The sequence below is a fragment of the Oryza brachyantha genome, chromosome 5 (genome assembly GCF_000231095.2).
Source record: "Oryza brachyantha chromosome 5, ObraRS2, whole genome shotgun sequence".
Taxonomy (NCBI): Eukaryota; Viridiplantae; Streptophyta; class Magnoliopsida; order Poales; family Poaceae; genus Oryza; species Oryza brachyantha.
In genome coordinates, this window is record NC_023167.2 from 11808403 (window position 1) to 11827577 (window position 19175).

Genomic DNA, 19175 nt, shown 5'->3' on the forward strand with positions numbered 1-19175 from the left:
ACTGAAAAAAAAACATCATTCAATGGTTTCATCTAATATCTCATATTTTCTCCTTTGCGCATATATTTAGGAGTCGAAATTTAACGCGCATCCATGAAAAAGTACGACGTCGACTCTCCCTCCCGTGCGCACATAGAAGTTTCTTCGTGCCCTCAGCCGCTCGCACATCCTCATCGCCCATCGCCACTGCCACTAGGCCGTTGTGCACCACCACCGTCCTCGGCTTTTGCCCGTTGCCGCACCGGACGCCACCGCCATCATCAGCTCCACCTCTGCGTCGCACCTTCCCCCTTAGGGCCCTGTCTAGGGCTATTCTTGACCAACCTGATCTAACCCACTCCGTTTCCAACTCTAGCTATACGGTGACCGCGGGCAATTGGAATGGGCCGAGTGTTTTTTCTCAAGGCGCTGTAACATATATATTCGCATGCGTAGTATATTATGGTGCTGATAAGTGTTGGCAATACTCATGCCCATCATATCTGATTGTCATCCCTAGCGGCAAGTGCATGGGCTCTATTATCATGGCTGCGGTGGCTAAGCGATGTTGGTAGCATGCAGAGAACCACTCTCATCTTTTCACTTTTATTTATACTTCTAAATTAAAATTTTAATTTTTAACCCTTAAATATAGGGTTGATTTTAAGGTTTTTTTTGCCGAAGTTTATTTTTCAGCATTGGTTTTTAGTTCACTAAATTACGTATAAAAAAATTTTATTTACAAATTATTTTTTATTTACAAATATATTATTTTGTTTTTTCTGTGAAAAAATCGAATAATCACATTGATAACGGTGACCGTCTCCTCTCATACCTCCACTTGGGCCGCGTTAGTATGGGTGGAGGTTAGTTAACTTGTTCCGGCACGTAAAATGTAGTACTAGATTAATACATGATTAATTAATTATTAATTATTAAAAAAATATAAAATAGATTAATATGATTTTTAACCAACTTTTCTATAGAAAATTTTTGCAAAAAAATACATTGTTTAACAGTTAAAAAACGTGCGTGCGGAAAACGAGAATGGTAAGTTAACTTGAAGGGACTAGTGAACGCGGCCTTGCCTTGGTGAGGTAAGGAACGATGGTGACTCAGGCCGCGTTTGCCCCGCTCTACTTAATTAAGCCCCTCTCGTTTTTCGTAAGCACGTCTCCCAAACGGTTAAACGTTGTATTTTTTAAAAAAATTTATAGAAAAGTTATTTTAAAAAATAATATTAATCTATTTTATATTTTTTAATAATTAATAATTAATTAATCATATACTAATTTATTACAATGTTTTTCGTGCGACCCATAAGTTAACTTATGGCCGGCTGGCCGAACTCGGCCTCAGATTTGAAGCACCAGCCGATTTTGTGGTTTGCTCCGTAGCAAACTTTTTCTTTGAATTTGTTAGGGGCCGGGTGGATGGATTAGAATATGTGGGTACATTTTTTGTTGAGTACATTTGGGTCCGTGGATTTTGTGACTAGTGAATTTGTGGTTGTTGATTTGGGGGCAAAGAGAATCTATGCAAATGTGAATTTGAATAATTTTTTCTATAAAATCGTTATCATCCCTCGTGGTCAGCTTAATTTAGTCGTTCGTGAACATCGAATTTTCACATATGGTTAAAATTCCATTTTTTTTATGGGCTGTCTTGTCACTCACTTGTGAAATTAACTATTTCCACGTGTGATTGGTTAGTGGCGGGTGTTTCGACCGTTTGTGAAAAATAGAATTTGGTCGCACATGGAAACCAAACATACAAGAAATAATTTATAAATATTTTCATGCACTTGTTCTTATTGATTTAAAAACAAAGGTTAAAAAATAAATCATGATAAAAAAAAACCCAGAATCAGCACCAGCTTTTAGTTCTAAATTTTAAATTTTAGCTTATAAGTATAAGCAAAAGCGAGTAAGATGACACTAGTAGTAATTTACCTAATTTAGAAGTGAGGAACTTGCAAGTCACATTTGCCACAACTATGCATATTAAGAGGGGTGCTCCAAACTATTTAGAGCGACATAATATAGAACAATATAGAACGCAGATAGCTTGCACTAGCATCCACGGATGCACCAAAGCTTTTTTTTTTTTTTGGGGGGGGGGGGTGCAATGTACATGCAAGAGGATTGATTTCATATTCTTGTGGGGATGAGATCTTCTGACGTAAATGTTAGATAGACCGAGTGAATGATACGTATGCATATGAATGATGGGCCCACATATCAGCGACTATGTTTTTCTGACTTTATGTTAGAGGAGTTGTATCCATTCTACTGATGAGCATGGGATTGATCCATAGGTAATCTTTAAGTTCAATTAAATGAATTAACTTTTATTTTTTTAAATTTTAACTCAGTTCATTGAGTTGAACCTGAGTCGATTCTAAATTAAACATGGATAGTCGTGAACGCATGCCTATCCTTGAGTGGAGGTATAACATGTGTACGGTTTATCAGTAAGATAATAAAGGATGGGTCATCTTTATTAAACAACCTGCGATCTCATATTTTAATTTATATTTATGGTTTTAAACCAAAATTTTAATTTTAGCCTTAAATTTAGAATTGATTGTGTGTTTTTTATCGTAGTTTTTTAACATGTATATAAAAATTTTATTCACAGATTATTTTTTATTTGCAACGTCGTTTGGACATCACCACTCTAAAAATACTTATATTGTGCAACATAGTATATGGGATGGCTCTAAGATTAGATCTTGATGATATCAAATGAAATCTATAACTAGCTACTAGCTAAACTATTTGGACTTGTTCTAAATATGTTTTGTCTTAGGATGTGTTTGGTTTGTAGGCTATGTAGGATGAGTTAGAGTCAACCCATGATTATGGAATAGATTGATTCTATTTTTCTATTTGTATGAATTGAACTGTTTGGAAGGGATATGATGGGATTGAGTGATCATGTGACATGCTTTGATATAGGGATGGAGGTGGAATGACTTGATATGTTTACTTTCCCATATTATGTTAGTGAGATACCTTCAAAGTAATAGTTTCAAATATAGCAATAATTTTGGTTCATATTTAAAAAATAACTCGATATAATTGTTTTAATATTAATACAAGTAATATTTGAATTGCATGTGCCATTTTAAATAATAATAGATAAATAATAAATAGAATCATGTATGTCATTTCAAAAAAATGTATCAATATAAATAATCAAGTGGCATTCCAATGGACATAAATATCGCATAATTTAAAGGTCCAAATAATAAATAAATTCTTCATGCTAATTTAAAATAATAGTAGACAAATAATAGATAGAATTGTGTATGTCATTTTCACCAAATGAATACAAATAATTGGACGTTGTAGGTGCGGCATGGACGAAGTGGAATGAAGCCGTCCGGTCATTTTTTATGGATAATCTTATTCTGGATCTAAGGAAATATTCCCTCGCTCTATCTCATCTCATCTCATTTACGAACCAAATGCACATAAAAACAGAATAACTCTGCCAAAATATGTAACCAAAAACATCCTCAATATCTGTCACCAATACACTAGCTCCGTGGCTAGTGCTTAGAACAAGTACAATATGTGAACTACAAGCACATGTAGAAAAGATAGGGAATGAAAAATTAAGAATATTAGCTCTCATGCAAGAGCTAACTTAACACATGCTCTAAGATAAATGTATTAAACATATAATAGAAAATATACGAGAGAAAAATAATGAAGACAACTTTATAGTTAATTTATTATACATGTTAGCTCCAATATAAATTTATATCTAATAGCTGACTTTACTATTAAACCTATTCTTATGACACGAAATACTATATTCGTGTTAAAATATAAGCATTTATACATTATCTAGCATATGTTAAAGTTGAGAAGAAAAGACTAACACCCTCAATAAATGAATGAGTTAGGATGAATGAGCAGTTAGGAATAAAATAGAAAGCTATTGATGCAACAAAAGATACTTTGAATAACGCTAAGAAATATTTATATTTTGGTAAATATTTAGATCCAATAAATACTTACATTATAAGACAAAGAGAGCATCAGAACAACTAATATATATGAAATCTAATGCATGGTCAATTGCTAACACTAAAATGATTGACACGTTATCTATAACCAATCTAATGTACGGATATATGTGATCAAACGCGGGAAAATTGAGGTATACAAGTATTTGGCTACAATGGAGTGATAATGTTTGTCGACCAAATTCATTTCGCAGAATATTTTTAGCTGTAAAAATGCTTCAAAGATACTCCTAGCAGGGCTAAAATGGCAAGCAATTATTCCTAGCAAAACTAGGCTGGACCCATCATGCTCACCGATCGATCATCGTCGTACGTATCGCAATGACCGACCTTGAGGGCAAGTATAACTATAAGCTACGTATATGTTTATGTGGAGGAGAGAGGGGATGAGAGATATAAGCTATTTATATGCTTATGTGGAGGAGAGATGGGATGAGAGAGAGTGTAAGCAGACTGTCAGCTTGTAGCTAGCTTGGGCACAGGAACTAAGAAACTCTGTGAGAGTAACATGTAAGTCCTGTATTAATAATGAAGAGCTAACTAGTATATGGGTGGGCTAAGAGAAGGCTATAATAAATTTTATAGTCAGCTTGTTGGCTATATTATTAGCCTTGCTCTCAATGCAGATCCGATCCAAAGCGCATCAAATCAAACTCCCCATGGAACATACACACCACACCAGATGCACATCACACCAGGGCGTCATCCACCGACAATTTGCATCCAGCGCCCGCCACGGTTTACAAAACCGTCGAGAACTAATCAGTGATCGAGAACACAATCCACTCGTCTTTTTATCAAGTTTTAAAAGCACAAAGTGAATTTTACATTTTTGATAAAATTCATTTAAATTTGTTTGGTTTTTACCAGTGTATTAACTGTTTTAGTGAAATCCAGAGATATCCTTCATGAGTTATTTTTCAAACGTACTAATGGACGTGTTGGTAGCTATGGGTTGGAGTTTGACTTAATAGCGGAGATAAAATAAGAAACATCGTCAACATAGAATTAATTAAGTATTAGCTATTATAAACTTAAAAAATAGATTAATCTAATTTAAGCAAGTTTTATATAAACTTTTAAGTAAAAAAAAGGTTCAAAAAAACAACGTGCATGAGAAAGTAACCTAAAGCAATATAAAAATCATTCTAGTCTACCTTTATATATTAAAATGACATCATAATGAACCTTAAGCTTAAGGCTATAGAAATTAGTTTATGTCCTTTTAATTGTTTGTATATATTAAGATGAAGGGTTCTACTTTATGACTATATAGATTTTAAGCATTGATGAAGCCCTTAGAGCAATTCTAATATAAAACAGTAGTTATGATTTCTATATCTTTCATTTCATCTATACTAATATAAAAAAGAGGACTTAGAATTTCTCTATAGCCACCCCACCAATTGTACACATGATTGACTTAAATCGATTTTTCACCATTAGATGTACAAATCCAATGACCTAAATTGATCAGAAATCTCTCTCTTGCAATCCTACGCAGGACACATCCCCCTAACCATGCCCTCCACGCCGTTAACTAATCCTCGTCTCTATCGTCCTCCACGTCGTTTCTTCCCATCATCGGTCGCCCCCACGGCTCCGCCCGTCACTTGCTACCCCACGCCGATGCCCACCGCCGGCTACACCCATGCTCCTGGCCATCGTCGGCTCCTGCCCCCACGCCGTCGGCCACACCCACGCTCCCGTCCGTGGCCGGCTCCGGCCCCCACGCCGTCAGCCGTAGCCACGCTCCTGTCCACGGCCGGCTCCCACCCCCACGCCGCTGGCAGCCCCTAAAACGACATCCGGTGTCGATATTTATCACATGACTACAACTTGTATCAGCTAATTGATCATGTTCATTACAATGCATTCAACGTGAAGATGGCATTCTGTTGGTTGGCCGCTGCACCTGCAATAAGTTGCATGTTCCATATATTTTTCATAGATTGCAATTGTTGGCAATATGATGCAGATGAATCATCAAGTCTATGCAGCACTCCCTCCATTCATTGCCAAGGGCATGAAAAATAAAGAAATGATTGGATGATGTCTGCATCTACTTATGAGAAAATAAGTTTCTTGAGTTGTAACAAATTTGTTTTGCAACCGTCAGTTGTGGTGCAATTAATTGCATGGATTGGAGACCCAACTATTTATTTACCATGAAAAGCAACATACACACACATCTTGATTTTTAACAAGGCTCTTGTGATCAGTTGATTGTTAATTGAAGCTTTGTAGTGCTACAACCTGCTTACATTATAGAATAGATAGCTTCAAACTTAGGATATGGTTATAAATTTTAGTAATTTCAGCGCACAATAGTTTCTTATAAATGGACAAAAAATTTTGAATTTTGGCAAACAGTCTGACCTAAACTATAAACCTAAATCAAAGCTCCTCAAGAGATCCATCTTAATTACCATATTTTTCTTTCTTTTTTTTGTTCCAGATATCAAACATAATGAATTCAATGTTGCTGTGCTCAATAAGAAATTGGGAGTTAAAATCACCATAAATGAACTGCTAATTAGGTTTCCAATATAATGGTTAGGGTCGCTCACAAGAAAATATACCATTGTATTGTTAATAAAGATGTCTCATTTTCCTGTCATAGTATTTGATTTATTTTATACACTTGTTTTCCTTCATCTGAGGTGCCTTTTGTATTATATTATACATTGATTTTCACTAACATTTTATTTTCTTAATTTTTTGAACTTTGAGAATTTAACTTGGTTACTACTTTGCAAATGTTGTGCAAGTTAGAATGGTTTCTTTAACCACAGCCAACCAACAATTAAAATCTTAGTGAGAGAGTTAGAGATTTAATTCGAATAAAGCACCCAAAAGCATCATAGGTGATATAATTTGTGAAGATATCATTGGTAAATTTGTAAAATATGCATATTTGTAAAAATGCTGGTGGTTTCTAAATAAATTTATATCTTTATTTTGTGAAACTAAAGGTATACCTATAAATGACAAAGCGACTATCTTACAACATATAAATTTTCACAATATGGATTTCACGTGCACACTTACTAGTGTTATAAAGGAAATAATACTAAACACCAACCTTATAATGCAAACACTATTAATTTCTATTTAAATTTAATTTAATTTATATCTCATCAGATGCCCTAAGAGTAGGTACAGTAGCAGGCTATAAGCCAACTATAAACATATTTTAAAGAGATAAGAGATGAGAGAAGAGCAGTAAGTTACTAATTTGTAGCTACCTGTAGCACGTGCTCAAGACGTAGAGTGTATGATATGTGAGACCATATATTAATGTTTTGTAGATAACTATTATATAAATTGACTATTAGATTGACTATATGTAAATTAGAGGTATAGTTGGCTATGCTATCGAACTTGCTCTTATGAATCTAGTCGATCGCTCACTAGTTAATCAGCACTAAAACATCTATTATATATATAAAGTAATCGAAAAAAGAGTCTCCACATTGTCTCAACGGGTTAGAAATTCTGAGATTAACCGAAGAAAAATAAGAGAAAAAAAAGAAAAGACCAATCAAATAAGGAGAATATAAAACAGAGATCAATCGGACAATGTTTGATCAATCGGACATGTCAGGAGGTGATCATTATTTGTGTAGCGGTGTTAGTACGAGAGTCATGCACTGACCAGGACACTAGGATGTTGGGTTTCAGATTTCTATAAAAGAAAAAAAAAGAGAGAAAAGGAGAAAAGAACGAGTTTTCTGAATCGGACAAGGAGAATAGAAAAAAAAACAGAAAAAAATGAAAAGGACGACAAGAAAGGAAAGATCAATTAAAAATAAAGAAAAATAATAAAAAAGACTCCATGTGTAATCAAGTTTAGAAAAATCCAGATCTCGAATATAAAGAAAAGAATCCTGTGTAAATACACTTTAGAAAAATCTAAATCTCGAGTTTAAAGTTTTAAAATATTTGATACAATTTGGAATGGTCTAAAGTTTTGATTAAAACAAAAAAAATAAGAGAAAGAGTCAACATATAAATACAATTTAGAAGTATCTAAAATTTGAATTATAAATTAATTATTATGTAGAAAAGAGTTCAGGTACCAATATGGTTTAGAATACATGTAAACAAGATTCTATGTAAACATATAATTTAGAAAAGTATAAATTCAAATTAACAACTAAAAAGTAATTATTATCAAGATAACAGACCATATATAGATACAAGTTACAACCATGCTAGCCATGCAATATTCGCGGGAAAGAAGCCTGGTGGATTCTCTCTTGGGGGCTAAAAATTATGAGATTAGTCGAAGAAAAAAGAAAAGAAAAGATCGTGTTGTTTGAAACGGACACGGATGCAGATACTTTTAAAAAAAAACAAGTATTTTATCAAATCGTGAGGTACCAATTATCGAACCATGCAAGAGATAGTAGTGAGAAAATCAATTATAATCAAACTCATGCACAACCATAAATTATAAATAACTTTAGAATAAAAACATAATAACAAAAAATAATTTATATGGAGATCAAAGTCCATGTAGAGGTATGATTTAGAAAAAAAATCAGATTAATTTTTTAAAATAATTTATTATTAATGGAGGACTCTGTCCATATGAAAATACAAAAACATTTGAAATTTTAGAGACAAAGAACTTATTATAATAATCTTATATCAAATATATAAAATCATACTGTAGAAGTTTAAAATCATCGTGTTTTTAATTGTTTTAAAAGTAATAGAACGTAAAAATAAATATGTAATTATGTAAAATAAATATCAATGCTAACCACGTAATTTACGCGGGTATTACTATTAGCCAACTACCAGTACTAGCTCCGATTATCCCACTAGTGAATCGCTCACGGTTGGACCACGTTACCCCCCGATCGCGCAGGCGGCGCCGCGGCGGTAGGCCACAGGGTGCGAAAGATAATTGGTGCGCGCGCTGGAGGTTGATGGAACCGGGAAGCTCGGCCGGGTCCCCGTACCGTACGAGGCGCCAGAGGAAGGGCAGAGAGGCAGGCGGGCGGACGGGCCAGCGTCCCGAGATTTCAGCACGGCTTGCCGCCTGGCTCCCTCCACCACGCCCGCCGCTGGACCTTCTCCGGTCTTCCATTCCATGTCGCCCCTGTCTCTCCCCTCCCCTGCACTCGCCTCGTTGTCCCCCTCGCGCTGTGTGGAATCAAAAGCGTCGCAGGCAGGCAGGCCGGCCGGCCTTGTGCTCCGTTTGGCTGCAGACCTGCAGTGCAGAGGATGGCAGGGCAGGGCAGAGCGGAGCAGGCGGGCGGCGGCCCCCCACCCCACGCGATCGATCTGGTTGCTTTTTTGTTCGTTTCCTCGGTTCCACGCGGGCGCATCTCGCGGCCGGCCCGGAGCACCGTGCCCGTCAGGGCCTGCACTGCAGTGAGCGCCTCACGTCAGTCCATCGGCCCATCGGTTCGGTCGGGTCCCTCCTGCCACGCTCGCTGTGCTTTGACGAGAAATCGAAACCGCGATTCCCGTGTCTCCACACTGTCCCATCTTTCTTTCGTTTCCATCGTGGAATTATTTTTAAAATTAATACTCCTTTGTTACCCCATGTTTCCACTTATTATGATTTAAAATTTTAAAATTAATTTTGGAGTTGATTTTATAGTTTTATTTACTAAAATTTATCTTTTACATTGACCTTAGACAAACAAAATTAAGTATTCTCTCCGTCCAAAAATAAATTAACTATTAGAGTTTCAAAGTTATCCTAAAATAAATCAACTTCTCTCCTCTTATCTACCCTTATCTACCCTTGGTTTGCATATAGAGAAATTTTATCCCATTAATATCCCTCACTTACCCTCCCACTAATATTATTTTGCTATTAATAGTAGGTATTTTGGTCATTTGGCTAACTAATTAATTCTTTATTTGAAAGCTAGGAATTGATTTTTTTAGACAGAGAGTATATAAAGTTTTATTCACAAACTATTTTTATTTATAAATATGCTTACAATCACATTATAATAAAATAGATGGATATTTTAATATAAAATAATTGACAGAACAACTAATACTCCACATGCGAACTATTGGTAGGAAGTGTTAATTCTAAAACTAGACTTATTATAAGACAGACATTAATTTTTTACACACGTTTGACTGTACAGTGTATTCACATTTAACAAAAACTTATATAGTTATTATTTTTTATATAATTGGATTCAATACTAAATATGTTTTAATCATAACTTAAAACTTTTACATACTTGTAGGAATTTTTTAAATAACATGAATAGTTAAACCATGAAAAAAAATCAAAAGCATCGTTTATCAAAATATGTAGGAGTACTATTTAAATGAAAAAAATAAATGTAAAAGAGACAGACATCGATAAATCCGGCCCCTCTTGACGCGTTCCAATTTAATAAAGACATATTTTACAATTTTTCATATCTCACTCTTATTTTTATGATTTTTTAAAACAACTTTCCTATATAAAATTTTTATAAAAAATGCACCGTTTAGCTGTTTAGGAAACGTGCACGAAGAAAACGAGGTAGGTAAGTTAACTACTGGACGAGGGCGATTGCGGCCCTAGTAGCATAATATAAGACGCAACTAACACTAACATGAATTATAATCATCTTTTCGTTTAAACTACATAGATGCTAGTATGCATGCACGTGATGCGGTTAGAATTTAAAATAAAGTAAATTTAGATAATAAAATAGTGCTAGCTAATTCATATTTGCATCCATATATCGTATTATGAGATAGATAAAAACTATCTTGTAATAGTATCATGGTGGAGGGAGTATTATTTTTTTAAAAAAAATTCTCCATCTTGTATTCGTGTGGTGAAATTAAGGTCTATTTTAGTTCGCGAAAAGAAACATTTTGAACATCGTATTGAAAGTTTAACTGGATGTCGAAAATGGTTTCTGATATGAATGAAAAAATGTGTGGAATACCTGTATTAGGGGTATCCGTAGACTACATGTATACATACAGTCGTATAGGGGTACCGAATAGGAAGGAGATTATATCCGTATGGTATCAATCGGAGTTTGGTTACGGCTGGATTGCATGCCGCCTATACCGAATCCGAGTTATAATCAAATTAGGATAGAACCTAGTCTCATCAGATTATGACTCTATTTGTAAGCCATATCCCCCACTATATAAGGGGGACAGGGGCACCCTCATGGGAGAGGGCGAGGCAGATGGTATATTCAGATCGGCTATCTTCTAGTTGATCTGTCCACAATCCAATACAATCGCCAAGCAGGAGTAGGGTATTATCTCGCTAGTCGAGAGTCTGAAACCTGGGTAACCCTATGTCTTCATCCTAACCATTGATCTTTACGCCTCGCTAGCCACCCCATAAATATTGGCAACATCCAAATCGTTGACAGTTGACGCGCCAGGTAGGGGAAGCTACTCTGAGGTCTTCGACGAGATCAATGGACCCAAACTCAAAGATCATGAAGACAAAGTTTGTCCCAGGGCAAACCTTCAAGTTTGGCGGCATCACATTACTCGCCAATCAAGACGGTGCGCTCTCCTACACGTGTTTAGATTCATCTGGGCCTGAGGAGGAAGTGTGCCGCTTCGGACCAGACAACTCGGTGTTGTTTCAAGATGAGATCCAATCTAGATCTCACCACACCGAGCTGCAGTCTCCTGAGTTGGCACATCCGCCACTCAGTATCGAGGTCAATGCAAAGTCGACTGCTCAAGTCACCGCATTAGACACCTACAGCCACTCGGGAAGCTTTGTTCCTCTAGAGAGGTCTTCACCATCACTCGAGCAATAACGAAGAAGGTTGAGAAGAAGCGTCAAGAGCAAGCAGCCAAGCTGGCCAGAGAACGACGGCAGGAAGACGAACACCATCAACTTGAAGACGAAGCCAAACGCCAACGTGAGAATCAATCTCGCGAACAACTAAGGAGCCAGTCGCGCAAAGTGCAGCACGATCTACTCCACACTCGGGTTGAGGGGCATGCAATTTTTAAGACCTCTCAACAAAACCTCCAAGCGGCGGCGAATCTACTTGCCGACGTCGTTCGGCAGCTACCTCAGCAAGATCTATCGATGGTTGAAACCATCAACAAGATCAAGGCAATGGTGACAACAGTTACGATCCAACACTCGTTGCAACACAACTCGGGAACACCACCGGTACGGCCGGAGGCATAGTCGTCTAGGTCATCCCAATCTAGATTGAACGTTTCCAAACGACCATATGGATCTCGGCCACCGACTGGTAACGGGTCACGCCGAGCATCTCCCGACCATGAGCAGAGAAAAGACACAGCCAGTAAGCAACGGCGCCTGAATGACGAAATCCGCCGTGTGGATAAACAACGCCAAGACCTTGAGGCCGAGAAGAAGCGTGTCTACCAAGAAGATAACTTTACCTCCGCCGAAAGATTGAACGCCAAGGTTAAGCCCGCCAGGAAGGTTGTCGTCGAGACCACGAACATCAAAGCCATAGCCGGGAGTCTAGGCATCGGTCACCCGAGAGCTCAGACATCGACATGGTCGACGGTATAGCGGCCTTCACAAAAAACTTGAGCCAGTTTACTTGGCCGATTGGTTTCAAGCCGTTTGGTATCAAGAAATATGATGGCTCCACCGACCCCAAGGCTTGGCTAACGGTATACACCATGGCTATTCGAGCAGCCGACGACGACACTAAAACAATGGCCAACTATCTACCAGTCGCTCTGGATGATTCGGCTAGACTTTGGTTGTTGGGGCTTCCCAAACAGTCTATTGACTCCTGGGCAGAACTCCGCAATCGGTTCACAGCCAACTTTCAGGGTACTTACGATAGGCCACAACCCAAATATGACCTATACCAGGTCCAACAGAAGAAGAACGAATCTCTCCGGGCCTATATCAAACGGTTTAATAAGGTTTGCAATTCCATCCTCGACGTCAAGGATGACGTGGTCATCGCCGCCTTTCGCAAATACGTGAAAGATGAGCCATTCATTGCGAAATTCATTCTTAGAATCAACTACGGTCAAGGATCTCTTTTACATGGCTAATTCCTATGCCGCATCAACAGATGCAGTCTCTGCATCTCATCCCGATCGGCACGATGACTCGAACGACATGAACCGGGAAATTTAAATCTATTGCTCATGAGCTCTTCATCTGTTCACTAGATCGACGTCTGGATGTGGTTATACGACTTCGTGGCTACACCCTACTCACCGTACCGAACCGGGTAAACGACACTATGCTCCGCGCTGGCTAAGTCCGCCCGGGGGCTGTCGGGATGGGCACACGCTGCGAAGCCAACTCATCCCACAACTAAAAGACATACAACAGTAAAAAACTACTAGCAAACAGATTATGTCCGCCGAGTGGTCAAGATGTAACGAGTGGTCACAAATGACCCTAGTTTCCTACAGAAGGTCGTAGGTTCTTCATCAACTTCGTCACCGCCTAGATCATCGTGGCCGAATGGAGATCTCTTCACCAAGTCGGCCATACCCGACTTCATCATCGCCGAGTGGTGATCCCCTCACCACACCGAATCCATGCACCGACACCATGTTGGACGCATTGACTTCGTCGCCGCTAAGCGGTAATTTATTTACCATGTCGGCCACATCTCTCTTCGACATCAAGATCGTCACCACCAAATCGTGATCGCATCCGTATGTCGGCCGTCATCATCGCCGTCAACGAGAGAACTTATGAAATATCGAACAGCTAAGTCCCTTTCATACTTTATACTTTTGGCTAATCATGGACTAAATATGCTCAAAAAATTTGTCTTATGCTTTCTCTCTAACTGTGCAATTAGGCCCTATTTAGAGGCATTTGGAACGACAAATGGAAAATATTTTGGTGGCAAAAGTTTTGGCTTTGTATTTTTACAAATTGTGTTTAGAGGCATGTAAAAGTTTTGCCATTCTTCCATAAAGACAGATTTGCGTGAAAGGTGGTCCACGCCCTATACACTTTTGGGCGAAATTTACTAGTTCAGACTGCCAAATGGCAAATATAAAGTTCTCATTTCGTACCCTAGTATTTAGATCCATTTTGCCAAAAAAATGCTTCAAAATAACAAAACTTTTGCCATTTCGAAGGATCTAAACATGGCCTTAGTTTTTACTCCGTTACATAATGTAAGATGTTTGACTTTTTCTGTTGCAATGTTTGACCATTCATCTTATTCAAAAAATTAGTACAAAATATAAAAAATGACAAGTTGTGCTTAAAATTATTTTAATAATAAAGTAAGTCACAAGTAATGATATTTTCATAATTTTTTGAATAAGACAAATGATCAAAATAATGCACGTAAAAAAAATCAAACATCAAGTATTAGGGGTTGTTTAGATGGGGCTAAACTTTTTAGCCTCATGTCACATCGGATGTTTGGACACTAATTTGAAATATTAAACATAGACTAATAAAAAAACTAACTTCATAAATGAGTGTTAATCCACGAGACGAATTTTTTAAGCCTAATTAATCCATAATTAGAGCATGTTTACTGTAGCATCACAGACACTAATTATGGATTAATTAGGCTCAATAGATTCGTCTCGCGAATTAGTTCAAAGATTATGGATAAGTTTTATTAATAGTCTATATTTACTATTTATAATAAGCGTTAATATTCGATGTCTCCGTTGCTAGTAATGCTGTAGCCGTAGGTGCCCTGACGGGCTCATGTGGTGCGAGGCAGCCCTATGAAGCGTAGTAGGCGGAGGCGGCAGCGTTGACGGTAGAGCTGCAGGCCTGCAGCGCGGCTGCCCTATCACCGTCAGCCAGCCGACGGCATGGTAGGGGATTCGCAAGAGGGACTTCAAAGCTGTCAAAATAAAGCACGCAAAACAAGAACAGCCATTAGCATATAATTAATTAAGTATTAGCTATTGTAAATTTAAAAAAAGATTAATATGATTTTTTAAAAAAACTTTCATATAAATTTTTTTAGCAAAAAATACTAGTTTGGGAAGCACGCAAAACAAGAACAACTATTAGCATATAATTAATTAAGTATTAACTATTGTAAATTTAAAAAATGGATTAATATGATTTTTGTAAAACAACTTTCATATAAACTTTTTTAGAAAAAATACACCATTTATTAGTTCAGGAAGTGTGCGCACGGAAAAAGAAAAGAAAATTTGAAGTCAATAGTGTATTGCGAGCCCTATGTTTGGTGCATTGGCGCACCGACAGTTCTACTGCTACCTCCGTCCCATAAGAGCAGGTACAATAGCAGGCTATAAACCAGCTATAAGCATATTTTAAAGAGATGAGAGGGGAGAAAGAAAAGAGGTGGGCTACTAATTTATAGCCAACTGCACGCGTACTCCAAGACAGAGTATCTATATGACATGTGAGACCATGTACTAATGTTTTGTAGGTAACTATTGTATGAATTGACTATTAGATTGTAGCTAGTAGTTGGGCTATACTATTGAACTTGCTCTAATAACCTTATTTTTCTTTTTTCCGTGTCTAATGTTTGACCATTCGTCTTATTTGAAAATTTTATAAAAAACTTAAAACAATTAGTCATGTATAAAACGCTATTCATATTTTATCATCTAGTAACAATAAAAATATTAATAAAAAACGAAAAATAAAATTATTATGGTACGGAGAAGAAGGTAGTACTGCATGATTTTACCTCTTGGGTCCGCCTTCGCTACCCCATGGACTGCTGGAAATGTCAAATGTCAGTGGGATCAAGCGTGACACGAACAAGTTCGGAGAAAGCTTTTTCCCGCAGCAGTTCTTTTAAAAGTCAAAAGCTGTCCTAAAGTCCTAAACGATTCATATACTAGGGGATGGTTATCACATCGGATGTTTGCATACTAATTTAAAACATTAAATATAGACTAATAAAAAAACTAATTTCATAAAATAAAATCAGAATATGCAGAAGCTGGGTTCACAAGCCTTTTTAGATTTTCATAGCTGGCTGCGAAACATCTGCTTCTTAGAATTTAAAGCTCGGACGGGCCAAAAGAATGTACCGTGAAGATGGAGCCACCAGGGGCGGTTAACGCTATGTCCATTCTATTTTTGTACTCCAATTTTTTTTACTTTTCTGGTGTAATAATAGAACTTATCTTATTCATTAGTTTGACCTATAATGGGCCAACCATTACTCGGGGACTGATCTAAGCCCGCATAACGATTCTGTGCCTTAGGGCCCTATGGGAAATGGGCCTTAATATAAGCTTATCAGTACCCGCCCGTTGCTAGAGATTAATCACGTTTTTATGCCATTTCACCGAGCCTTTCCTGTGCTATGCTTGCCCCGACTATAATGAAATCAAACGTGTTTTATTACAAGTTTTTGGCCGTTGGATCAAGAACTAGACGGATTGGACCTTGTGCAAGTATTGTATATGCTATGACCCGGTATTATGCAGCTACAAATGGCAAAAAGCATAATGGCCGAACACCCGCACCCGCCCGTACACGTCTTTCTATATATAAGTTTTCTATGTACAAACTTTAATTATACAATTTTTAGTTTTAATATTTACAGATATATCTTTCTAAGATAATAATTTTAATGCAGTATTTTTTCTACTTGATACTTTATATATATAATTTGTTTCTATGCATTAAAACGAATTTTATACATATAATCACAAAGCATAAAAAATTTGTATAAAACTTATTTGGTAGACCAACTATTCGCATAAGTTAGCGGGTGCACGTTCTTTCGCCCCTTAGACCGGTCCTACAAAGAAACAATAGTGGTCATCTAGTCGAGCCATGGTTCGAGATCAAAGAAGTAAGGGTACGTACAACGGTTCAGACTATAGTTGTTTATTTGGCACATAGAGATAGCAAAATAGACCGATGGTATAATAGTTTAGACAACTCTTATCTATTTAATTTATGTAATACATACTGACTTTATGTGCTCCGCATCACTGTTGACGCTGAATGAACTACGACCGCCTCTCTTCCTTCGATCAATGATGTGCATGTTTGACTCGATGATAGCACCGAGACATGAGATGCCGTCGTTGAGCCGTGGTATTTTTTTGGTACAACGTTGAAGGGTTGGTTAGATTGAGAAAATTTTTGGGAGAAGTGCCACGTCAAATGTTTGACCGGATATCGAAAATGGTTTTAAGACACGAATGTAAAAACGAATTTCACGGCTAGCCTAGAAACCACGAGGCGAATCTTTTGAGTCTAATTAATCCGTCATTAGCACATGTGGTTACTGTAGCACTTATGGCTAATCATGGACTAATTAGGCTCAAAAGATTCGTCTCAAGATTTTTTTTATAACTGTGCAATTAGTTTTTTGGTTCATCTATGTTTAATGTTTTATTTAGGTGTCCAAAAATTCAATATGATATTTTTTAAAAAAAATTTGGGAACTAGACAAGGCCTGAGCCGTGGTTGAAGTCGCTAGAAAAAACGAGGCTTTATGACTTACTAGGCTCGTTCGCAAGAGCAGGTTTGGATGTACCTATCCAGCGCACAAACGAGAAACGTTATTACCATATAATTAATTAAGTATTATCTATTTTAATCTTGATAAATAGAATAATATAATTTTCTAAATAATTTTCATATAATTTTTTTAGTAAAAAATATAGCATTTAATCGTTTGAAAAACGTACGCACGGAAAAAAGAAAATGAGTGAGGAATTAGCCCCCGAGCATCTTGCGATTGCGCCCATGGTCATCCCATTTGTTTGCATGGCAGATGGATTGACTCGTGGAAGAGGACGTTCCTTCCAACTTTCCAAGCATAGGTAGGAAAGAAGACAATATGCTCTCGTTGTTACCAAAAGAAAAGCGAAAGTCTTATTACAAAGTTTGTAAATAAAACTTCTGTACACATAGTTATTATGATTTTAAAAACAAATAATGTAAAATAAATTACGATGAGAAACCTTAAATTAAGTTTCAAAATTTAAATTTTGTGGAAGCGTCTACGTCGTTGGACCCTAGTTGCTGAATTCATTTCTAAAAACGGGAAGAAAAGTTCTGTAATCATCACCGTAATCTGCCCGTGGCGATGCCGCCGGCGCGGAAGCGGAAGGCCCCTGCCCCGGCGACGCCGCCGCGCCGACCGCCGCCCCGCCTGGAGTTCCGCTCGCCGGTGGACGGCGCGTGGTACGACGCGCGGGTGGCGGTGCAGGGGCGCGCGCTGCGCGTGATGTACGAGGAGTTCACCGAGGAGCAGGACGAGTGGTACGACCCGGCGATCCACCTCTCCTCCCCGCGCGACGTGGCTGCGCTCCGCGCCAGGTTCCGCGCGCGGTCCCCGCCCCTCGACGACGCCCGCTGCCGCGACCTCCGCCCGGGCGACCCGCTCTGCGTCGCCTGCGCCCTCGCCGGCGACGAGCTCAAGTACTACGACGCCGTCCTCGAATCCGTACGTACGCCCTTCTCCCGCCGATCGCTAGTAGTAGTTGCGTCGCACGCACGCATGCCGCACGGGACGGTAAGGTAAGGGAGTTGGCGATCTGCTAAGCTCCGGCGAAAAAAATGCAGGTCTCGCCGGCGGCCCACGAGTCGGTGGACGGCGAGGAGCGCTGCGCGTGCCGTTTCTCGGTGCGGTGGGCCGGTGGGCCGCTCGCCGGGGGTAGAGAGGAGGTCGGCGTCGAGAAGGTCTGCTGCGTGCGGTCCACTCCGGTGCGAGACCCGGTGCTGGCGGAGTTCTTGGACGGCGTCACCAAGTCGCTCGGCGACGGCGAGGATCGCGCGGCGGCGGCGGCGTCGTCTCAGTCATCCGGCGCCGTGTCGCTGTCGCCTTAGTTTCGCCATTGCGATCGTCGAGCCATGGATTCCTGCGCTTTGCATTCCACTACGAATTTACGATGATCAGCTGCCAGGGTCTGACTCTTGGCCTCTTGGGCTTCTACTTTATGTAAATTTTTGTACCTCCTCCTGAATGTGGTAAGATGCCACCCCTCACACAAACTTGGCAAACACATGGAGAATGGGGGAGTACTTTGTTTGTGACATCACCACATTTGACCTCTGAAAACTGCAAAATGTATTGGTACAACTAATTTTCTTTCAAACGGGATTCTCTAACTTTGAACAATGTCGTTCCGATTCGCAATGAACGTTTGAGATTGATCGTTATAATACTTATGAACAGTCAATATGCTACAATATTTTTATAGTTCTCTACTGTTGCTACACTGCATAGTACCGTGGACTGAGACT

General features: G+C 38.6%; 1 protein-coding gene across 1 annotated transcript; it reads left to right on the forward strand.

The window, feature by feature from the left end:
- The first annotated feature begins 18015 nt into the window (after positions 1-18015).
- Positions 18016-18789, forward strand: LOC121054478. The gene is made up of 2 exons (XM_040524360.1): positions 18016-18375; positions 18495-18789. Exons 1-2 carry the CDS (start codon positions 18016-18018, stop codon positions 18756-18758), a joined length of 624 nt encoding a protein of 207 aa, XP_040380294.1. The 3' UTR covers positions 18759-18789.
- Positions 18790-19175: the final 386 nt, after the last annotated feature.